This window comes from Pleurodeles waltl, chromosome 7, assembly GCF_031143425.1.
Source record: "Pleurodeles waltl isolate 20211129_DDA chromosome 7, aPleWal1.hap1.20221129, whole genome shotgun sequence".
NCBI lineage: Eukaryota > Metazoa > Chordata > Amphibia > Caudata > Salamandridae > Pleurodeles > Pleurodeles waltl.
The window spans coordinates 764,561,646-764,586,839 of NC_090446.1; the positions used below are offsets into that span (position 1 = coordinate 764,561,646).

Sequence of the window (25,194 nt, forward strand, 5' to 3'; positions counted from 1 at the left end):
TAAAAAGCACAGACAAGAGGCAGTTCAGACTAGGTCCTATCACTGTGGAAGTGGGTCAGTTCCCCAGAGGGAATGACCTGAACAGGAGGATGTAAGGCAGAGTAGGCCCTGCAACAAACCAGCCATTCCCTCTACTCTTCCTCGCCTGACAGACTAGGAAGACTCTTCCAGCGTTGGCTGAGTCTCCTGGCCTGTGGGCTGGGGGGGGCTTGTGTAAAGAAATGGCTCCCTGTTGCAGTTACCCCCCACTTTTTGCCTGATACTGATGCTGACTTGACTGAGAAGTGTGCTGGGACCCTGCTAACCAGGCCCCAGCACCAGTGTTCTTTCACCTAAAATGTACCATTGTTTCCACAATTGGCACACCCTGGCATCCAGATAAGTCCCTTGTAACTGGTACCTCTGGTACCAAGGGCCCTGATGCCAGGGAAGGTCTCTAAGGGCTGTAGCATGTATTATGCCACCCTAGAGACCCCTCACTCAGCACAGACACACTGCTTACAAGCCTGTGTGTGCTGGTGAGAACAAAATGAGTAAGTCAACATGGCACTCCCCTCAGGGTGCCATGCCAGCCTCTCACTGCCTATGCAGTATAGGTAAGACACCCCTCTAGCAGGCCTTACAGCCCTAAGGCAGGGTGCACTATACCATAGGTGAGGGTACCAGTGCATGAGCACTGTGCCCCTACAGTGTCTAAGCAAAACCTTAGACATTGTAAGTGCAGGGTAGCCATAAGAGTATATGGTCTGGGAGTCTGTTTTACACGAACTCCACAGCACCATAATGGCTACACTGAAAACTGGGAAGTTTGGTATCAAACTTCTCAGCACAATAAATGCACACTGATGCCAGTGTACATTTTATTGTAAAATACACCCCAGAGGGCACCTTAAAGGTGCCCCCTGAAACTTAACCGACTATCTGTGTAGGCTGACTAGTTTTAGCAGCCTGCCACAAACCGAGACATGTTGCTGGCCCCATGGGGAGAGTGCCTTTGTCACTCTGAGGCCAGTAACAAAGCCTGCACTGGGTGGAGATGCTAACACCTCCCCCAGGCAGGAATTGTCACACCTGGCGGTGAGCCTCAAAGGCTCACCTCCTTTGTGCCAACCCAGCAGGACCCTCCAGCTAGTGGAGTTGCCCGCCCCCTCCGGCCAGGCCCCACTTTTGGCGGCAAGGCCGGAGAAAATAATGAGAATAACAAGGAGGAGTCACTGGCCAGTCAGGACAGCCCCTAAGGTGTCCTGAGCTGAGGTGACTCTAACTTTTAGAAATCCTCCATCTTGCAGATGGAGGATTCCCCCCAATAGGGTTAGGATTGTGACCCCCTCCCCTTGGGAGGAGGCACAAAGAGGGTGTACCCACCCTCAGGGCTAGTAGCCATTGGCTACTAACCCCCCAGACCTAAACACGCCCTTAAATTTTGTATTTAAGGGCTACCCTGAACCCTAGAAAATTAGATTCCTGCAACCACAAGAAGAAGGACGGCCCAGCTGAAAACCCCTGCAGCGGAAGACCAGAAGACGACAACTGCCTTGGCTCCAGAAACTCACCGGCCTGTCTCCTGCCTTCCAAAGATCCTGCTCCAGCGACGCCTTCCAAAGGGACCAGCGACCTCGACATCCTCTGAGGACTGCCCCTGCTTCGAAAAGACAAGAAACTCCCGAGGACAGCGGACCTGCTCCAAGAAAAGCTGCAACTTTGTTTCCAGCAGCTTTAAAGAACCCTGCAAGCTCCCCGCAAGAAGCGTGAGACTTGCAACACTGCACCCGGCGACCCCGACTCGGCTGGTGGAGATCCGACGCCTCAGGAGGGACCCCAGGACTACTCTGATACTGTGAGTACCAAAACCTGTCCCCCCTGAGCCCCCACAGCGCCGCCTGCAGAGGGAATCCCGAGGCTTCCCCTGACCGCGACTCTTTGAACCTAAAGTCCCGACGCCTGGGAGAGACCCTGCACCCGCAGCCCCCAGGACCTGAAGGACCGGACTTTCACTGGAGAAGTGACCCCCAGGAGTCCCTCTCCCTTGCCCAAGTGGAGGTTTCCCCGAGGAACCCCCCCCTTGCCTGCCTGCAGCGCTGAAGAGATCCCGAGATCTCTCATAGACTAACATTGCGAACCCGACGCTTGTTTCTACACTGCACCCGGCCGCCCCCGCGCCGCTGAGGGTGAAATTTCTGTGTGGACTTGTGTCCCCCCCGGTGCCCTACAAAACCCCCCTGGTCTGCCCTCCGAAGACGCGGGTACTTACCTGCAAGCAGACCGGAACCGGGGCACCCCCTTCTCTCCATTCTAGCCTATGTGTTTTGGGCACCACTTTGAACTCTGCACCTGACCGGCCCTGAGCTGCTGGTGTGGTGACTTTGGGGTTGCTCTGAACCCCCAACGGTGGGCTACCTTGGACCAAGAACTGAACCCTGTAAGTGTCTTACTTACCTGGTAAAACTAACAAATACTTACCTCCCCTAGGAACTGTGAAAATTGCACTAAGTGTCCACTTTTAAAACAGCTATTTGTGAATAACTTGAAAAGTATACATGCAATTTTGATGATTTGAAGTTCCTAAAGTACTTACCTGCAATACCTTTCGAATGAGCTATTACATGTAGAATTTGAACCTGTGGTTCTTAAAATAAACTAAGAAAAGATATTTTTCTATATAAAAACCTATTGGCTGGATTTGTCTCTGAGTGTGTGTACCTCATTTATTGTCTATGTGTATGTACAACAAATGCTTAACACTACTCCTTGGATAAGCCTACTGCTCGACCACACTACCACAAAATAGAGCATTAGTATTATCTCTTTTTACCACTATTTTACCTCTAAGGGGAACCCTTGGACTCTGTGCATGCTATTCCTTACTTTGAAATAGCACATACAGAGCCAACTTCCTACACCTGGTGTCTAGCGGCTTCTGCACTCATCCCCCCCCCCCCGGGGCAGATCGGCCTAAGTATAATATACTATATTTGTGTAAGACTATTTTGTCCTTAGTATTGTGACATACAGCTAATTAAAATAGAATAAGATCTCATTAATAGCAAATGGACCTTCACTGTACAATGCTGTAACAAACATATCTACTGTTGTTTCAGGCTGCCTTTTTTCTATGCAGGGACACTATAAAAGGTGTTTCTAGTGAAACTCTGTCTGGATGCTGATATCAGCAGTATCATGGCTCATATTCCTTTATGTCTGTTTCTTTTGACATAAAGTATATGCACTTCAACTTTTCATTTTCAGGAGGGACTGACCCTCACAGTGGGTGACAGAGGCTAGGTGCAATGGATGTGCAGGGAGAGGCCGTGGGCAATCAGGTAGGCAGCAGAACTCTCTGGTCTTGAACCAAATGGAATTAATGCATACATTTCAATAAACCATATTCAGGCGGACGACTCCCGATTTCAGAGGCCACAAATGGCTTTATTTTGGGCTGTCAGCTGCCTGAAATTGCCTCTGCTTCAATAGAAGTCAACAGGGGATATACATTCTCCCGATTATTGTTTTTTTAATCTCGCTCTTCTAAAATGTTGACATGTATGGGATTGTAATCATCAAAACCCCTAGGACAAAGACTAGATTCCACATTAGTCAACCTTTAGAGGTAACGATTCTGATTGTGTAGGGGTTCCGGGAAAACACTTTGACATACACAGCACAGCACACATTGATTCTACATGTTTATAAGATAGGATGCTACCTGCTAATCAAACCTTATGAGACTGACTGTGGCTCTCTCTCCATCTCAGGAACTGTTGGATCCTGCCCAATGCGAAGACCAGGCCCTCACAGGAGGCACTCACTAATCCACAGGTGACCAAATGAGGGTGGGATAGGGTCAGATGGGCATGCAACATGGAATAGGAACAACGTACTTGTTTCCAGGAACAGACCCGGGGAAACAGTTCTACCAAGTGTATCGTTTTGGGAGCTCCAGACACCACAACAGTTCTTAGCTAACATTTTGAATGCAGTTATTGAATCACAATCAGACCAAGAAAGAAGTCAACGCAGATGACTGTGTCCTTAGAGCTTATCCCCAGAAGAGTTTATAGAATGGGTACTACTCAAAAGGATGAATGATGCAGGAAAATAGTGCAAGAGATATTGAGGCTTGCAGTGTTCTGAAAACGAGACCAGTTTGAATGTCTTAGGATAAGGTATTTCTGAGGACCACCAGGCATGAAATGTGTCCAATAGTTCTGAAAAGTACATGGCATGGATAATTCAGAATATACCTCTTCACTTATTGATTTGATACTTACAGTTCACACACGCTTTACAAAAATATGAAGGTTTACAAGTTTTTTTTTTTTTTTTATAAAAGTCATGAACAATCCTCCCAATTAATGGTATAGGCTCAGAGAGGAAATGAAAGAAATATGGAATCTCTCACAGACGGTAATTGGAAAGAAGTTCTGTTGTCATGCAGAAGTTGTGATTATGCCTGGAATCAGATAACTAATAATTAAAAAAAAAAATTCAAAGGTGTACTACGTAAAGACCCATCTCAAAATGCTCAGTAGCACTCTACAATGGAATACATTTGGGGATGCTGTGCTTGGGATTGTCTCCGGACTCAGGTCTTTGAGCCAGGAATTAAGATCACTTGGATTAAAGTTTATGCAGATTTATTAATATACTAGCTACAATTACTCTCTTGAGAATGTGCGGAGAACAACAACATGTAAGACTTCCAAAACATTTGCAAATCTAGGTCTGGTGGTGGCAAACAGAGGCACTCCACAAAAATGGAGCTGTCCCAATGCACCAGCGCTAGATACCTGATGTACAAACATGGACTGGCATATGGCAGCAGTGCCAGTGTACCGCACCAGAGGCTGGGCTAAAAATACAACAAGCATTTGCAAAGCCAATAGGTTTCGCCTATGCGAGATCGATTGATTTTACAATTTTTTTTATTTACCATGTTGCACGGCAGCGTGCCAATATGGCTTAAGGTAAAAACAAAACAAAAAAAAATTAAAAAGCACTACGTAGCGGCTAACACAGACATTATCGTAGCGTTTTTTGTTCCCTGTATGCCATGTTGAACACCAGCCATCCACTGCTGTGAGATAGGTCTAAAATTAACACAGAGGGTTTAAGAAATATGAGAAAGGAGAATAGGAAACAGTGGAGAGCAGGAAGAGGGTGTGTGTGAGTGAAACAACGGAGAGCGGCACAGCTGCGTAATTGCAGGCTTTTCTCATAATGCATTATATTCAGAAATATGTATATATTGTTTGTGCACTATTATATAGTGCAAACCCGACCCGAAGTTATTGGAGCCCTTTACATGTGCCCCAGTTACATTACCAAAAAACAATATATTTTTTTTTTAAGGCACAACGAGATTAAGTGATTTGACCAGAATCACGGGAGCCAAAGCCAATGCTAGAACCTGGTTCCACACTTAAAAAGTCAGCCGCTCTGGCCGTTATGTCATATCCACTCCACTCAATGTTGATAATAATTACAAGACAACAACCCTTATGCTCATCTTTTTTTCACAAGGAACATTCATTCAGACGGCCTGCAGGTGCACTCGTATGGAGTGCCGAGTAGGAGAGGGGGTACCTGAAGCAGTACTTGGTTCCGAGGCCAGTCTTCACTGTCGATGACGGAGGCAAGGAGGAAGGTTAACCATCAAAGAGTTTGTGGGAGCCAGCCAATGGTAAGTAGAGCGATGTGTGCGACCACGTGGGAGCCAGCCAATGGTAAGTCAAGGTAAGCAATGGGTGGGCTCTAAGCCCCCTTTAAAGATTATTATTTTTTTCAAACTTAAAAGATTTCGCTGTGCAGGCAAAACCTAAAAAGGTGTCTGGGCCTTAGATGTATTACTTAGAATTGTCTCTCTTGGGGAGTCACTCATTCTGCTGCCTCCCCACCACAGGGCAGAAAGGTCCTATATAGCATAGTTCATCATAAAAATTGTAAAGATGAAAAATGTAAGAAAGCTACAAGGTCAAAGAGACTTTATTTCATTATGAATATACTTGTTTGAGAATAGGGGGAAAAAGAAAAATTGTTAAAACAAAATTACTCAACCTTTCCTCCCTAAATCACAAAGCACGGAGATCAATGGAAGCTCAGTTAACCCACAAGAGAAAAAACAGTCTGAAAAAAAAATGCTGACTACATTCCCCACAACCTAAATAAAGTAGTTTTCCTTCCGGAGTTGTATTAAGAATGGTAAAAGAAATACTTTTTGAAAACGATGGTCAGCACAATTTCCCGCTTTTGCCTTCAGCAATTCAGAATATTTTAATACTAATATTGCTAATGTAAATGTACACACAGTTTAACAAATATTGTTCAAATATTCTGCCCAGCAGAAGAAATGCAAAACCTTGCACCATTTCCTCATGATCCATTAGCACAGGGCTTGGGAGTCAACTGTTAATATTAACTGAAAGTTATTCCCCTCAAGAAGTGTCAACACTTCTGTGGCTTTTCTGACAATGGAAAGGGAATCCTAATGTCTGTTAGAGACTGACATGCACTAAAACCTAAAAGTCCTGATCTGCTTTTGAACATTTAACAAAAGGATCTGAAATACAAATTAAATCTGACCTTTTCACTTCCGCCCTTCATGCTGCCCATATTACATTTCTTGACCTCTTCTTTTACTTCCTCCATATAAGCATCTAAGGGATCCAGTTCTTCATCTTCTGCCTCTGTGCCTTCTTTTTCCCCCTCAGCTTGCTCCTCTTCATCATCTGGAATTTTACAGAATTAAAAGAATCACATTCAAACGTGTGATGAAGGGAATGTCTGAAAATGAAAACTGGCAATGTGAATACAGGATAGTGTCACGTGCTATGTGCACAGAAATAGAGAGTATCTCAAGATATGAAAAATAAACTTTTCTAAAAATAAATAAATTAAATAGAGTTCTAGAATGGGCACGCAAAATGGCAGAATAAACCATGTTGTTGATGGAGGATGTATGGGGAGAGGAATATTTAGCACAAAAAAAAAAACTTTTGCTAAGTGCATCGCTATCCTATGCTCAAACTAAACAAAGGCTGTAAATTACATAAGGGTTGGAAAGCGGCTGACTGTATGAGAGTATGAAAGACTGTGTGAAAAAGAAAAGGAGCAGCGAGACGGAAGAGATGATGCAGTAGGGTTTAGGGGAAGTGCACCAGCAAGGCCAAAGAGGAGGCCTCCCCTTACACCCTGTGTATCCTAATGTTGGGACCATTTTTATAAACAAAATAAAAAAACAACTGCCCCTGGTATTCTGGGGTGCCCATTTTCTGGGTCTCTATTTTTGCAAAAAAAAGGTGTAAATACGGGATCTAAATAGCTAATAAAACAAGCATTTGCGATGTCAATTAGAATACAAAAAAAGAAAGAAAGAAAACATGCCACCTAAATATGATGGCATATGCTTGCAATAAAAATGAAAATGTTTTTGAAATATTAACCATCTCCGATAATTTGAATAAAACAGTTTGGATGCTTCCTAGCAAGCATGTGCACGTAGAATAGGAGTAAAAACCCTGTTTTATTTAATGCACATTAGAGTAAAACATTCATATTGATGTGCAAAGAAAAGGTACTGCTGGCTTTGAATTACTCTAACCTGAAGCTATAATTGAAACACACAAGGCTGAATTAAAATGATAGCAACACAAAAGGATGATGGACGGAGTGGTGAACAATGCAAACACTCAACCCCAGTCACAGATCTGGGCTTAATCCATCGTTCTTTTGCTCACCATGCCACCCCAGTTTGGACCCAGCCATATGCAAATCAGTCTTGACCCAGTTCCTCATGGGAACAGTCTTGCCGGAACTGCCAAGCCAGGTCCTCCCTGGACCAGAAACAAGCATCCTGGGACCGGTTTCAGGGTATCCCCTCGGCCCTAGGTACCAGAGTTACCATTTTACTCGGGACTTACAGAGGGTGCTAAAGGATTTCCAACTGGGGAAACAGTAGTGCAGATTTGGGGAAAAGAACAATGGCGACCTGGCAGCGTGTGTCTGTGTGCCTGTACCAAGTACCCTACAGTCACCATCAAATGTTTGACTTAGTGTTTCTCGATACTTTGGGGAAACTATTCAAAAATGTATTTTGCAATTGAATGATGTCCGTTTTGGATTTTCATGTTATCAATCAATGAATCCCAAGCTGGTTACCACCCCACTCACATAAATTTGGACCATGTCTTAAATCTGATGCTATGTGTAATTAAATGTGTGCAGTTAGGGAAAGACATGCTGTACAGTGCATTTGTAGTTTTCAAAACGATGTTAGATATTACAGAGATCCAGTTTGAAGAACAAATTGATAAAGTATCTGTATTACTAGTGTATTGGATAAATCAGCCAAGATCTGTTTTGAACTCAATGGAGATTGCACAAATAGCTGTATTATAAACAAGAGGGCGAGATGGGTGCAGGACTGCCCATTCTTTTTAATTTTTACATAAATGATTCAGATAAAACATTGAAACGTTTAACTAGTGATGTTCCATATTTAGGGGTAGGAGGAACATTTAACGAGCCTCTGTTTTGCAGATGATAAAGCATTAACTGCTCACACCTAAATAGATCTTCACAAGCTGTTTGTATCTCAAAGTTGGTGCATCATGAAGCTGAAAATCATCGAGAGCAAATGCAAGGTTCTGATGATGGTAGATGAGAAAAGTTAAAATTGAATAATTCTAAACTGAAAATTGTGTCTTATTTGGACCTTAGTTTAAAGTATAGAAATTCTTGGCTTTGGCCAACACTTTAAATTCTTACAGGGTTTGATTGACAACTTGGGGCTAGTCCGCTCTCAGCATCATCAAATATTTTCAGGCAAACATGTACCTTTCGGCGCAAACGGGTGCAGATCTTTGGCACCAATTAAATGTTCATGCTGTCCATTACCCACAAAACATTTTTAGGGGCAATCAGCCATCTCCCACAAGTTAACACCACTACTGCTGCTCTATGAAGAATTACAAGTTAAGACATCTGAGACTATACAGCTTTTAAGACCTTTAAAGCACTGAGCCAGATTATGTTCCATTCCAGCACTACAATTATATCAAGAAGTGTCATATGACGTTTTAATTTGCAAACTCAACCTTCACTTACCCTAGGTTAAACACATCAAGAGATTCACTGGGTGGCTTGGATCTGGCAGAAGGGTTATGGACAGAGCCAAAGAGCAATACCAAAGAAACCAGACTATTAATTAAGTCTCTTATCAGTTCTTAATTTTTCAGTTCTCCATGCATGATTATAGGAATTTACATGACACTTCTGAGATAGCATGCAATTTGATGATTTAAAGCCGTAGGGGAAAAAAAATGTTTATTTTCATGTGAAGATAGTGCTATACTAAGTACTTTTATAGGCACTAGAGCAAGATGACTGTCCACTGCTAGGGTACCACTAGACCACTTCTCTGTCACCACGAGTCCGCAGTGGTCTCAACTACTGGGGAAAATAAATTCCCCCCCTTAATTTTGTCAAATTCTCCTTCTTAAGTTTACAAATAATGGTATGAATGGGCTCGGGTAAAAATGAGGAGTTCGATAAATCCTAGTGCTGACAGGTCATGGGATCATACCGTGTACCTGCAGCGAGGCACAATGGGAACAGAGTATGAGTCAGCTGCCGCAGGCATAGTTGACCCACTCAACAGTTCTTGGACAACAGAGCAGGGCAGATCTCTTGCAATGGTCATGGAGGCAAAGATGCTGGTCAAAGAGCTGGTGCCAAGAAAACAGAGAAATCATGAAGAAACAGGGAGAGGAGGGGCATCCTAATAATGAGTAGGATTAAGGTAGTTCACCTTTTTAAATGGACCTACAAGAAAACTGCTTCAGATGTAAATCACCCCCCTAGAAAAATGAAACCCAGAGAAACAAGTTATACAGAAATAAGGAGGGATCAGCTGCACAAATCTCAACATAAGGGAGTCCAAACTCAGTCTGAAGGAGGATCCAGCAGAGAGAAGGAGGTTTTCATCCCATGTTATTTCCTTTCATGCACATGTGGATGCCAAAAGGAACAAAAGACTGGTTGGAGGAAGTAGGCGGGAGATGAGTCAGCAAAGGGGAAGAAGACTTCCATCCACTTCCCACATTATTTTTTTTTCAGGTGGTACATAAGCAATAAGGGGGCTTGGATATACAAACTTCCTGGAAACGTTTGGAAAGTGTGTAGAAACACTGATGTTATTAAACTATGTGGGACAGGAACACGAAGCAATATTTATCGTGAAATTGATATAATATACTTCTGCAGCAAAGATGCCATGTGTTTGGAAGTGTATTATTATACACAGACTTGGCAAGTGAGACAAGAGGTTTTATCTGCAGCAGACAAAAAAAGATACTAAAATGTTTTCTGGAATTGTCTTGCTTCGTGCAAATACAAGTGTTCAACACTCTGTTCTCAAATTAACATTTACTTCAAGAGGGACAAATAATCCCAAACATGTTGCATCGCTTTTTAAAGTCTTAAATCCTAAGGTGCCTCCAACCAAGAGACATAGAATATGAAAAGGAATGCTTACTAGTTAAAAAAAAAAAAAAATTTTTTTAAAAAAATGGTTAATCGAGGCAACCGTTAGTTTGAACACAATTTGAATCCAAAACCGAAGACAAGTTTTAAAATGTTCTTGAAAAAGACCGAGCAAGAGACAAACACAGTGAGTAAATATAGGCTTGCTTTCCGAGTGCATCATTGTGCAAGTTTTAAACAAACAATTATATTATGAAATGCAAAAAGGGCAGTTTTAGGAAGATGTGAGTCCTTTGCTTCTAGAAAGATAGATTAATTTATTTTAGTAAATAAAGTTTGGATTAGGGTCTACTACACGTTTTAAGAAATGTATGCATTTTCTCCGACACAGATAGTCATTTTGCACCAAAGAGTGTTAGAACATCAAACTGTCTATGTACAAAATGTCACTTAAAGTTCCATGTAATTTGCCTTTGTAAGGAAATGCCTCCTTGGCATGGTTACCCCCTGACTTTTTGCCTTTGCTGATGCTATGTTTTGAAAGTGTGCAGAGGCCTGCTAACCAGGCCCCAGCACCAGTGTTCTTTCCCTAACCTGTACCTTTGTTTACACAATTGGCACACCCTGGCATCCAGGTAAGTCCCTTGTAACTGGTACCCCTGGTACCAAGGGCCCTGGTGCCAGGAAAGGTCTCTAAGGGCTGCAGCATGTCTTATGCCACCCTGGAGACCCCTCACTCAGCACAGACACACTGCTTGCCAGCTTGTGTGTGCTGGTGAGGACAAAACGAGTAAGTCGACATGGCACTACCCTCAGGGTGCCATGCCAACCTCACACTGCCTATGCAGTATAGATAAGTCACCCCTCTAGCAGGCCTTACAGCCCTAAGGCAGGGTGCACTATACCACAGGTGAGGGCACCAGTGCATGAGCACTGTGCCCCTACAGTGTCTAAGCAAAACCTTAGACATTGTAAGTGCAGGGTAGCCATAAGAGTATATGGTCTGGGAGTCTGTCAAACACGAACTCCACAGCACCATAATGGCTACACTGAAAACTGGGAAGTTTGGTATCAAACTTCTCAGCACAATAAATGCACACTGATGCCAGTGTACATTTTATTGTAAAATACACCCCAGAGTGCACCTTAGAGGTGCCCCCTGAAACCTTAACCAACTACATGTTGCTGGCCACATGGGGAGAGTGCCTATGTCACTCTGTGGCTAGTAACAAAGCCTGCACTGGGTGGAGATGCTATCACCTCCCCCAGGCAGGAGCTGTAACACCTGGCGGTGAGCCTCAAAGGCTCACCCCCTTTGTTCCAGCACCACAGGGCACTCCAGCTAGTGGAGTTGCCCGCCCCCTCCGGCCACGGCCCCACTTTTGGCGGCAAGGCCGGAGGAAATAATGAGAATAACAAGGAGTCGTCACTGGCCAGTCAGGACAGCCCCTAAGGTGTCCTGAGCTGAGGTGACTAACTTTTAGAAATCCTCCATCTTGCAGATGGAGGATTCCCCCAATAGGGATAGGAATGTGACCCCCTCCCCTTGGGAGGAGGCACAAAGAGGGTGTACCCACCCTCAGGGCTAGTAGCCATTGGCTACTAACCCCCCAGACCTAAACACGCCCTTAAATTTAGTATTTAAGGGCTCCCCTGAACCTAGGAACTCAGATTCCTGCAACCTAAGAAGAAGAGGACTGCTAAGCTGAAAAACCCTGCAGAGAAGACGGAGACACCAACTGCTTTGGCCCCAGCTCTACCGGCCTGTCTCCCCACTTCTAAAGACACTGCTCCAGCGACGTTTTCCCCAGGACCAGCGACCTCTGAATCCTCAGAGGACTGCCCTGCTCTAGAAGGACCAAGAAACTCCTGAGGACAGCGGCTCTGTTCACCCAAGACTGCAACTTTGTTTCAAAGGAGCAACTTCAAGACAACTGCGTTTCCCGCCGGAAGTGTGAGACTTGCTACTCTGCAACCGACGCCCCCGGCTCGACTTGTGGAGAAACAACACTTCAGGGAGGACTCCCCGGTGACTACGAGACTGTGAGTAACCAGAGTTGCCCCCCCTGAGCCCCCACAGCGACGCCTGCAGAGGGAATCCCGAGGCTCCCCCTGACCGCGACTGCCTGACTCCCAGATCCCGACGCCTGGAAAAGACTCTGCACCCGCAGCCCCCAGGACCTGAAAGATCGGAACTCCAGTGCAGGAGTGACCTCCAGGAGGCCTTCTCCCTTGCCCAGGTGGTGGCTACCCCAACGAGCCCCCCCCCTTGCCTGCATCGCTGAAGAGACCCCTTGGTCTCCCATTGATTTACATTGGAAACCCGACGTGTGTTTGCACACTGCACCCGGCCGCCCCCGTGCTGCTGAGGGTGTACTTTCTGTGCTAACTTGTGTCCCCCCGGTGCCCTACAAAACCCCCCTGGTCTGCCCTCCAAAGACGCGGGTACTTACCTGCTGGCAGACCAGAACCGGGGCACCCCCTTCTCCATTAAAGCCTATGCGTTTTGGGCACCACTTTGAACTCTGCACCTGACCGGCCCTGAGCTGCTGGTGTGGTAACTTTGAGGTTGCTCTGAACCCCCAACGGTGGCCTACCTTGGACCCAAACTTGAACCCCGTAAGTGGTTTACTTACCTGCAAGAACTAACAAACTCTTACTCCCCCAAGGAACTGTGAAAATTGCACTGTCTAGTTTTAAAATAGCTATATGTGATTTATTTGAAAAGTATATATGCTATTGTGATTATTCAAAGTACCTACCTGCAATACCTTTCATTTAAAGTATTACATGTAAAATTTGAACCTGAACCAAAATAAACTAAGAAAATATATTTTTCTATACAAAAACCTATTGGCCTGGAATTGTCTCTGAGTGTGTGTTCCTCATTTATTGTCTGTGTGTATGTACAACAAATGCTTAACACTACTCCTTTGATAAGCCTACTGCTCGACCACACTACCACAAAATAGAGCATTAGTATCATCTCTTTTTGCCACTATCTTACCTCTAAGGGGAACCCTTGGACTCTGTGCATACTATTCCTTACTTTGAAATAGTGCATACAGAGCCAACTTCCTACAGCCTTTAATTACATGGTATCCTGCATACTTTAGTCAACCCTTGCACACAATTTGGTTTAACCCTGCAAACAATCTGGTCCCTGTTACCACAATCGCCAGTGGCCTACAATGTAATACAAATTTCAAGTATACACAACACTAAGGTCAGCATTATATAATTTGCTAAGGCTTAGAAGGGCAACAAATATTTTTTAATAACGTTTCAGGAAATTCTGATGCTGAAGCTGCACAGATGTCATGGCATTTTTTAAATAAATGGTGAGTAGACACTAAATAATTCTGTAAAGCTACAAAACAAATTATGTTACCATCATCATCTTCTAAACTCCATTTCTTTCCCTGTTTCATCTCTTCGATTTCTTTTTTCAGTTCTCCTATATTGTCCATAGCCCTCTTTCGCTGGTCTTCTCGCCATTTTTCTACCCTCTCCTTCCGTTTTCTCATTTCCTCCTCTAGTTTGTTTTGATCAAAATTCTGTAATTAAACAAGATTTGTTTTTAGTAAGTCATATAGTTAGAGAAGTCATCCTTTCAGAGGGAGCACTGTAGACATTGTGAACAGTAGCCTTAAAAATATGATGATGAAACAGTCAGCGACTGGATAATCCCTTCATGAAAATCATGTAAGAGCACAGAGAATAGGCATACAACTTTTTAGACTGTATTTAATTTTGTGCAATTCCTGAAATATTAATTTAAATTGATCAGAGGGGTTCAACATTTATACAGGAACGGATACATAAACAGAAGATTTTCCGTACAAATCTCTATGTTCATTTATTTGCTTAGAACTGGTCTAAAACAGCCCTACAAAATGCCACCAAATGTAGTGTGAACAGAAAAGGGTCATTTTCATCTGTGTACTTTTTCAAATTAGGTTAAAGTCTGTTCAATAGTTTGGTTGTTACTTGTAAAAAAAAAAAAAAAAAAAAAAAAAAATACAGCTTATCTTTACTGTAGCACAATGGCTGATAATTGCCAGGCTTTTAATTTACGGGTCTGGAGTCGATTTGGAGCTAAAGAATTTTGCTCACCTGTAATTTCTGATGTCACATTATGCCTGTAGATTGCCCTGAAGGCCATAGATGATATTCACAAAAGAATATTCCTGGGAGCGATGGTGGGGAAGTGGAATGAAATAGGATTCAGCAGGACAATATGCATGGGGAACCAATGACTGGTCAAGGGACAAGGCCAAACAATGGTGGGTGGTAGAGACTGATTGTGTCTGAGGTTTATGGGGTGTTATAAACCTGAAATAACTGATGCTGCATTGTGTCGCCCAATCCTCTATATTGCTGTATTTTATTTACATTCTCCACAGCAGGCCGGCTGTTAAATAACATTTCAAGTCCCCACTTTTCAGTCCTGGCTCACTATTAAAAAATCCCATGATGCTGACATTGCTTCTTCCTTAATAAATAATTCAGTAAATCAGAGCTACATTTTTGGCAATGCATTGCTGCATATTTCCAATTGCTTGTAAAGCTACAAATGGCAAACCTTACCTCAGACAGTCCTAACTTACTAATTAAAGAGGAATCTATTCTGTACTATGTTTTTATTGAAGATGATAATTACTGTATGTAGGAAGCTGGGTCTCTACACGGTGCACTGATAAGAAGTACACCGTGCAGAGTTCAGTGGATCCCCAACTGGTTGGCGGAGGTAAAAGTATCTATTTTGTAGTAGTGTGGGCAAGCTTATAACAGGGTAGTTTTAAGCATTTGTTGTACTCCGAGGCAATAATGAAACAAACATCAAAGAATAAATCCGAGACCAAATTAGAAAAATAACTCCTTTTATATACTTTGAAACCAAGAACTTCGTCACAAGGTAAGTAGGTTTTAAAGTATAAATTCTTTTCACATGCAAAAAATAGTCCAATTTCAGAGTTTTTCAATGTTATCCTATGGGAGGAAAAACAAGTTCAGCATAGAGGTGGAGTACAGAGATTTAGAAGACCAATCTTCTAGGGTTAAGTTAAGCAGGGGGCAATGTCCAAGGGGGCACCCTCAGTACACCCTCAGCAGCACAGAGGGTGGTCAGGTGCAGAGTGCGAAATCTGCATTGGGTGCCCAATGTGTTCCTTTGGTGATCAGTCACTGAGAAAAGGGACTTCAGGCGAGGACTGGGCATCCTGGTTGGATGAGCCCCTGAGTGGGTTCCCATCTTGCGATGCTTGGGGACAGAGGGACACCAGTGGTCCTCTTCTTCTTGATCAGGGGCGTCTGGATGCAGAGGGCTCTTGGACCGTCGGGTAACCGTCACGGGTGGCAGTTGCGGTAGAGGAGGACCCACAGAACAGGCTGCAGGTGTGGACTTGTAGGATCAGTCCGGACAAACTAAGTGGGCTCAAGTTTCACAAGCATGGGGGATGCAACGACACCAGTAGGCCTCTTCTCGGTCCGGAGCGTCCAGGTCCGGAGGTGCAGTGGACCATCAGGGTTACAGTCACCGGGGGCGGTTGATGGGGGGCCTCCACAAAGAAGCTGCAGGTGTTGATGTGAAAGTGGCAGTGGAGAAACCCACTGTAGGAAGTTGGCTCTGTATGTGCTATTTCAAAGTAAGGAATAGCATGCACAGAGTCCAAGGGTTCCCCTTAGAGGTAAAATAGTGGTAAAAATAGATAATACTAATGCTCTATTTTGTGGTAGTGTGGTCGAGCAGTAGGCTTATCCAAGGAGTAGTGTTAAGCATTTGTTGTACATACACATAGACAATAAATGAGGTACACACACTCAGAGACAAATCCAGCCAATAGGTTTTGTATAGAAAAATATGTTTTCTTAGTTTATTTTAAGAACCACAGGTTCAAATTTAACATGTAATATCTTGTTTGAAAGGTATTGCAGGTAAGTACATTAGGAACTTTGAATCATTTCAATTGCATGTATACTTTTCAAGTTATTCACAAATAGCTATTTTAAAAGTGGACACAGTGCAATTTTCACAGTTCCTGGGGGAGGTAAGTTTTTGTTAGTTTTACCAGGTAAGTAAGACACTTACAGGGTTCAGTTCTTGGTCCAAGGTAGCCCACCGTTGGGGGTTCAGAGCAACCCCAAAGTTACCACACCAGCAGCTCAGGGCCGGTCAGGTGCAGAGTTCAAAGTGGTGCCCAAAACGCATAGGCTTCAATGGAGAGAAGGGGGTGCCCCGGTTCCAGTCTGCCAGCAGGTAAGTACCCGCGTCTTCGGAGGGCAGACCGGGGGTTTTTGTAGGGCACCGGGGGGGGACACAAGCCCACACAGAAATTTCACCCTCAGCGGCGCGGGGGCGGCCGGGTGCAGTGTTAGAACAAGCGTCGGGTTCGCAATGGAAGTCAATGAGAGATCAAGGGATCTCTTCGGCGCTGCAGGCAGGCAAGGGGGGGGGGGCATCCTCGGGGAAACCTCCACTTGGGCAAGGGAGAGGGACTCCTGGGGGTCACTTCTGCAGTGAAAGTCCGGTCCTTCAGGTCCTGGGGGCTGCGGGTGCAGGGTCTTTTCCAGGCATCGGGACTTAGGTTTCAGAGAGTCGCGGTCAGGGGAAGCCTCGGGATTCTCTCTGCAGGCGGCGCTGTGGGGGCTCAGGGGGGACAGGTTTTGGTACTCACAGTCGTAGAGTAGTCCGGGGGTCCTCCCTGAGGTGTTGGTTCTCCACCAGCCGAGTCGGGGTCGCCGGGTGCAGTGTTGCAAGTCTCACGCTTCTTGCGGGGAGATTGCAGGGTTCTTTAAAGCTGCTCCTTTGGATAAAGTTGCAGTCTTTTTGGAGCAGGTCCGCTGTCCTCTGGAGTTTCTTGCCGTCGTCGAAGCAGGGCAGTCCTCAGAGGATTCAGAGGTCGCTGGTCCCTTTGGAAGGCGTCGCTGGAGCAGAGTTCCTTGGAAGGCAGGAGACAGGCCGGTGAGTTTCTGGAGCCAAGGCAGTTGTTGTCTTCTGGTCTTCCTCTGCAGGGGTTTCAGCTAGGCAGTCCTTCATCTTGTTGTTGCAGGAATCTAAATCTTTAGGTTCAGGGAAGCCCTTAAATACTAAATTTAAGGGCGTGTTTAGGTCTGGGGGGTTAGTAGCCAATGGCTACTAGCCCTGAGGGTGGGTACACCCTCTTTGTGCCTCCTCCCAAGGGGAGGGGGTCACATCCCTAATCCTATTGGGGGAATCCTCCATCTGCAAGATGGAGGACTTCTAAAAGTTAAGTCACCTCAGCTCAGGACACCTTAGGGGCTGTCCTGACTGGCCAGTGACTCCTCCTTGTTTTTCTCATTATCTCTCCTGGACTTGCCGCCAAAAGTGGGGGCTGGGTCCAGGAGGCGGGCATCTCCACTAGCTGGAGTGCCCTGGGGCATTGTAACACGAAGCTTGAGCCTTTGAAGCTCACTGCTAGGTGTTACAGTTCCTGCAGGGGGGAGGTGTGAAGCACCTCCACCCAGAGCAGGCTTTGTTTCTGTCCTCAGAGAGCACAAAGGCTCTCACCGCATGAGGTCAGACACTCGTCTCTCAGCAGCAGGCTGGCACAGACCAGTCAGTCCTGCACTGAACAATTGGGTAAAATACAGGGGGTATCTCTAAGATGCCCTCTGTGTGCATTTTTTAATAAATCCAACACTGGCATCAGTGTGGGTTTATTATTCTGAGAAGTTTGATACTAAACTTCCCAGTATTCAGTGTAGCCATTATGGTGCTGTGGAGTTCATTTTTGACAGACTCCCAGCCCATATACTCTTATGGCTACCCTGCACTTACAATGTCTAAGGTTTTGCTTAGACACTGTAGGGGCATAGTGCTCATGCACATATGCCCTCACCTGTGGTATAGTGCACCCTGCCTTAGGGCTGTAAGGCCTACTAGAGGGGTGACTTACCTATGCCACAGGCAGTGGGAGGTTGGCATGGCACCCTGAGGGGAGTGCCATGTCGACTTAGTCATTTTCTCCCCATCAGCACACACAAGCTGGCAAGCAGTGTGTCTGTGCTGAGTGAGGGGTCCCTAGGGTGGCATAAGACATGCTGCAGCCCTTAGAGACCTTCCCTGGCATCAGGGCCCTTGGTACCAGGGGTATCAGTTACAAGGGACTTACCTAGGTGTCAGGGTTGTGCCAATTGTGGAAACAATGGTACATTTTAGGTGAAAGAACACTGGTGCTGGGGCCTGGTTAGCAGGGTCCCAGCACACTTCTCAGTCAAGTCAGCATCAGTATCAGGCAAAAAGTGGGGGGTAACTGCAACAGGGAGCCATTTCTTTACACCCACAATGAACTTGGTTTCTGAAGGGGCTGGGGACCAGGTTGGCACCCTTAGCCCACTTCAACACCAGCTGGGGTGCAGTGATGCTGTCCGGTGGAGGTTTTGGGGGTCTGGAGTCTTCTTCAGCGGTCCTTGGGTGCCTGCAAAGATGCAGAGGAGCAGCTCCGCTACCCCACAGGAGTTCCTTTTGCTGGTGTGAAGGCTGGCAGTCTCCCCAGGCTTTGGGAAGTTTCAGCAGCTGGAAGACGATTTCTCTTTCTCGAATATGTCTAAGTCCACAGGCAGGCTGGCAGGGTTGGTGCTGAGTCCATCATGGATCTTCAGTTCTAGCCTTATGAGTCTCTGGATTGTCCTTCTTCAGGTCAGTAGGGATAAGAGTTCTTGGGTTCAGGGGTGCCACCTAAATATTCAATTTACGTGTGTTACAGGGAGTGCCATGTGGCAGCCAATAGGTTGCCCACCTTTAGGGTGAGTACACCATATGACCACTTATGCTGGGAAGTGAGCATAACCCTGACCCGAGAGGCCCGATTCCATCAAAAACAAAATGGAAGTATTTAAAAAGGGGTGTCTATTTCAGCTCGTCCATCTTAGGGTTGAGACTGGCATGATGTAGGCACACCTCCTAATCTAACTCATTTTCCCACCTGTATTGCCAACAAGAAGTGGGCTTAGGACAGGGGGGTTGGTCATCTCCGCCATTTGGAGAGACCTGGGTTGCATTACAAAGTTGTCTAGGCCTTTGAAGCTTCCCACCCTGGCATCCATCTTGCCTGGAGAAGGTGTCAACACCCCCCCCCCCAGTGCAGGCTTTTGACTATGGCCTCAGAGAGCACTGACTCTCACTGAGGACCAGTCAGACAGCACACTAGCAAGTGGTAAGATACCAGAGGGAACCTCTGAGGGGCCCTCAGGGTGTATGCATTAGTATGGTAAACCCAACACTGGCATCAGTGTGGGTTCACCAATATGATATGTTTGATACCAAACATCTCTATCTTCACTGAAGCCATCATGTAGCTGGGGAACTCGTATTGACCAGTGTCCAGCACATGCATTTACAATGGCTTCCCTGGTCACTTACTAGGTCTGAAAATTGACAAAAGACAAAGCAGGGGCATATCTGCTCATGTAGATATGCCCTCTCATGCAATACATTGCACCCTGCCTTAGGGTTGTAAGGCCTGCTAGAGGGGTGACCTACATATACTGCATGCAGTGTTAGGGGACATGGTACACAGGCTGTGCGTCATGTCGTATTTTCATTTTTGTCTGCATCAAGACATGCAGCCTACAATGGAAGCCGGTCATGTGCTTGGTGAGGGGTCTAGAAGGGTGGCACAATTAGTGCTGCAGTCCTTAGGGATCCTCTTTAGTAACCGAGGCCATAGGTACCAGGGTATCATTTACTAAGGACTTTACGGAGCATGCTAAAGGTTTTGCGAACTGGGGAAATGACTGCAGTTTTGGGAAGAGAGATCCTGCACTGGTGATCTGGTTAGCAGGAACTCAGTGCTTACAAGTCAAAGTTGCATCAGATACCAGGTGGCAGGTAACCATATTAAAAAGTGGCACTTTCCTACATGACGCACCAAACGAAAGAGGATGAAATTAAACCTTCCCCAACAGTCTTTATATTCTAACTGGAAGAACCTGGAAAGGCCAAAGGTCATTGGCATGGTCAGTCCCAGGTCTGTGTTCCACTGTAAAGTCCATTCCCTATAAGGAGATGGATCTCCTTAACCGTTTGGTGGTTTTACCATTCATCTGCATTAGCCATCTGAGAGGCCTGTGGTCAGTTTGAACAAGGAAGTGAGAGCTTAACAAGTATGGCCTCAGCTTCTCGAGGGACCAAACCACAGCAAAGGTTTTCCTCTCAACGGCACTCAAACGCTGCTCTCTGGGGAGTAACCTCCTGGTAATGAAAGCAATTGGTTGGACAAGCCGATCCATATTGATTTGGGACAGGACTGCTCCTATCCCATGTTCAGAGGCATCTGTCTGAAATATGAACTGCTTGGAGTAATCTGGAGCTGTCAGAACTGATGCGGAGCACATTGCTTGTTTCAGGGTCTCAAAGGTGCTTTGACAGCTCACTGTCCAGTTTACCTTCTTGGGCACCTTTTTGGAGGTCAGTTCTGAAAGAGATGCCACAATGGAGCCGTTTCCTTTCACAACCCTCTTGTGGTACCAAGACAATCCAAGGAATGCCCCAACTTGGGTCTGGGTGGTTGGATATAACCAGTCCAAAATGGTTTGGATCTTGGGTTTTAGTGGTTGAACTTGGCCTCCACCTACAAGGTCTCCCAAGTACAAAACCTGCCCCTGCCCTATCTGACACTTGCCTTGATAGTGAGGCCTGCAATTCTCAGAACCTCTAGGACCTTTCAATGGTGGATCAGGTGATCCTGCCAGGTAGAGTTGAAGGCAGGAATATCATCAAGATATGCTGCACTAAAGTCTTCTAACCCAGCAAGGACTTTATTTACTAACATTTGGAAGGTGACAGGGGCATTCTTCAATCCAAAAGGCACAACAGTAAACTGATAATGCCATTAGGAGTGGATAATGCCGATTTATCCTTTGCTCCAGAGGTCAGACCTATCTGCCAGTACCATGTGAGATCAAAAGTACGGAGATATCTGGCTGCCCCTAACCTGTCTTTCAGTTCATCAGCCCTAGGAATTGGGTGTGCATCTATTTGGTCACAGCGTTGAGGCCCATGACTTCTTTCTTTCCACCTAGGGAATGAGGCCTGGGGACTAGAACAACTGGGCTGGTCCAGGGGCTCTCAGAGTGCTCAGTGACCCCCAATTCTAGCGTATTGCTTACTTCAGCTATGATGCTCTCTTTGACCTTGATCAGACTGCCTGTAGGTTTTATTCTTGACAGGTAAGCTACCCTCAGGTAGTCTGGGTGCATGTGTGCTCCTGGTAGGCTGACCAGGGGTTCAGCAAGAAGCACTAAGCATACTGACGGCAAGGGTTGCTTGCAGTCAGTTTGCTGTTGGTCAGCGAGGGTGTCTGAAAAGACCACTCCTTCAACTGAGCCTTCTTTGGGATTGCTGGAGAGCAGATCAGGGAGAGGTTCACTCTCAGCATCCTGTTTCACATCAGTGACCATGAGCATGGTCACCTCAGCTCTGTCAGGATAAGGTTTTAAGCGACTGATATGGATTACCCTTTGGGGGTTCCTGCAAGAGCCAAAGTCCACTAGGTAGGTGACTTAGTCTTTTCTCTCTAGGATAGGGTACTGCCCACTTCATTTGTCCTCGAGGGCCCTAGGAGCCACAGGCTCCAAAACACCCACCTTCTGCCCTAGTTGGAACTCCACCAGTGCAGCCTTTTGGTCATACCGGAGCTTCTGGAGCTCTTGGAGCTCTTGGCTGGCCTCAAGGCTTCTGGAAGCTTTTTCCATGTACTCAGTCATTCAAGAGCGAATGCCAAGTACACAGTCCACAATATCCTGTTTAGGTGCTCTGAGAGGTCTTGCCCATCCCTCCTCCACAAGACAAAGTGGTCCTCTCACAGGATACCCAAACAGAATCTCAAAAGGGTAAAAACCTTCCTCCTTCTGTGGCACTTCACTGTAAGCAAACAGCAGGCATGGAAGTAAGACATCCCATCTCCTGAGTTTTTCAGGGATTCCACCAATCATGCCTTTCAATGTCTTGTTCAATCTCTCAACAAGGCCATTGGGTTGTGGGTGATAAGGGGTGGTGAACTTATAGGTCACAACACATTCAGCCCACGTGTTTCAGGTAGCCAGACATGAAGTTTGTACCTCTGTTTGACTCCTTTGGAAAGCCCACTCTGGTAAAGATACAAACAAGGGCCTTAGCTACTGCAGGGCAGTAGTAGTCCCTCAGGGGAATTGCTTCAGGATACCTGTTTGCATGATCCACTACAACTAGTGTGAATCTGTTCCCTGATGCGGTTAGAGGGTCAAGGGGACAGACTATATCAATCACTACCCTTTCAAAAGCAACCCCTACCACTAGAAGTTGGATTAAGGGGCCTTTTGGGTGGCCACCTGGCTTGACAGGTAGCACTGGAGTTACAAAACTCCTTCACCTTCTGGGACATACCTGGCCAGTAGAAGTGGTTCACCAACCTATTCCATGTTTTAGCCTGGCCGAGGTGCCAAGCTAGGGGGATATCATGGGCCAAAGTGAGAAGAGACTGTGGTTTTTCTCCAAACCCACTGGTAAACTTTGGAAAAGGACTGTGTAAGACTGGAAGAAACCAAAGGTGGATCCTGACTGAGGAGTACCTGCAAATGAAGGGGACCAAGTCCAGTTTGAGTTGGAGTGTCTGCTTGGGGCAGGAGCCACCACCCACTCTTCTGGAGATGTGGGACCAGGTTGACAGTGAAGACAAGAAGTAGGCTGTGAAGCTCAGAAGAGCTCCAAAAGTGATGCAGACGATGTCCCACGTCAGAAAGGAGTTGCAGTCGGTCAGTGGGGTGGAAAAACCACCAACAAGCCTCGGCAAAGGCAAGAGTCACAGGTAAGGAGTTGTAGAGCTGCCAGGGACCAGCAAGGTCCAGGGGCACTCAACCCAAGGAGGGGAGTCCCAGGAGACCCTCAGGAGTGAGGAAGGTTAGAAGACGAGGAGGCAGCCCCCACAGGCAACTCACAGGCCGCAGGCACAGGAGTCACAGTGAGGTCCACTCAGCACACCTGGAGAGGAGACCCACATTGCTGGAGAAGCAGGAAGAAGACTGTACTTTGTAGGGAAGGGTGATGGAGGCCAGGGCTACACGGAGCCTGAAGATCCCTTGGCAGAGGAGTCAACAAGCTTTGGTAGCTGCAAGAGTTGCAGTGCACAAGGGTACTGTCCTGCGAGGAGAGGCAAGGGCTCACCGTCTCCCAAGTTGGACAGCTGTTGCAGAGGACTGAGGGGACCCCCACCTGTGTTGGAGGATCCATGCAGTTTTTCAGGAGAGTAGAACCACACAGCAGGACGTCATTGCAGTAAGTGCCTGCAGATGCACAGCCAGGGAAATGTTGCAGAAGCTGGAAGGAGCCGTGGAAACAATGTTGCAAGAAGAGTCTTCTTTGTGGATGCAGATTGTCCGTTCCTGGAGGTTCCAGTCACAGTTCCAGTGGTCAGAAGTCGAAGTAAGGTTGCAGAGGAGTCCTGCTGGATTCTTGCAAGCTGAATCTGAGGACCCACCCAAGAGAGAGACCCTAAATAGCCCTGAAAGGGGAATTCGTCACCTAGCAAGGTGACCACCTGTCAGCAGGGGGCTCTGACATCACCTGCCTGCCCTAGCAACTCAGATGCTCCCAGAGGTCCCTGCCAATCTTGGATTCAAGATGGCAGAACCCAGGGACCCTCTGGAGGAGCTACGAGGACCATCCCTGGAATGGTGATGGACAGGGGCGTGGTCACTCCCCTTTCCATTGTCCAGTTTTGTGCCAGAGCAGGGACTGGAGGTCCCTGAACCAGTGTAGACTGGGTTATGCAGAGGACACCAAATGTGCACTTCAAAGCATACCAGTGGCTTGGGGAGGCTACCCCTCCCAAGCCATGTAACATCTATTTCCGAAGGGAGGGGGTGTACCCCCCTTTCCCAAAGGAAATAATTTGTTATGCCTACCTGGACTTGAGCTGTTCAAGCGGCAGGAGGGCAGAAACCTGTCTAAGGGGTGGTAGCAGCTTGAGCTGCCTGGTAAACGCTGGAAGACTGGTAGGAGCAACGCTGGGGGTCCTCTAAGGAGCCCCCAGAGTGTTGGAATCATACTTCCAATACTGGGAACAGTATTGGGGTATGATTCAGACATGTTTGATACCAAACATGCCTAGGTTCGGAGTTACCATTATGTAGTTGGAGCTTGTGGGGGCACCTCTGCTAGTGCAGGGGTGCCCTCACATCCTGCCCTTCGGGCTAGGAGGGCCTGCAATAAGGGTTGACATAGTGACCTGGTGCAGTGACCTATGGTAAAAAGTGGTGCATGCACCTTTTCACGCAGGCTACAATGGCAGGCCTGCAGAATACTTTGTATGGGCTCCAAATGAGTGGCATAATACATGTTGCATCCCATGGGGATCCCCTGGTACCTCAATGCCCTGTATACCTGTGTACCATATACTAGGGACTTACATGGGGGCACCAGTATGCCAAATGTGGGGTGAAAATGGTACAAGTTACCAAGTTGGAAGGGAGATAGCATACTCACGGAGTCCTGGTTAGCAGGATCCCAGTAAACACAGTCAAACAAACTGACAAGAGGAAGAAAATGGGTGTAACCATGCCAAGAAACCCTACACACAGTCAAGAAATGAGGCACACACTCTATGACCGACTCCAGGCCAATGTTTATGTATCAAAAAATATACTTTTGTAACTATTTCTAAAGCCTAAAGGATCTTTGTTGCAGGTAATGAAAATGTCACTTACCCAGTGTAC

The 25,194-nt window shown here is 46.3% G+C and overlaps 1 protein-coding gene across 1 annotated transcript in view; it reads right to left on the reverse strand.

Moving 5' to 3' along the window:
* Positions 1-25,194, reverse strand: part of DDX46 (DEAD-box helicase 46) — a 669,293-nt gene that overhangs the window by 596,155 nt on the left and 47,944 nt on the right. Inside the window, exons 5-6 of the mRNA XM_069199247.1 lie at positions 13,871-14,036; positions 6,580-6,725 (exon numbers count right to left, since the gene is read on the reverse strand). Of these exons, the coding sequence (XP_069055348.1) occupies positions 6,580-6,725; positions 13,871-14,036 (312 nt within the window). The remainder of the gene's footprint in view (positions 1-6,579; positions 6,726-13,870; positions 14,037-25,194) is intronic.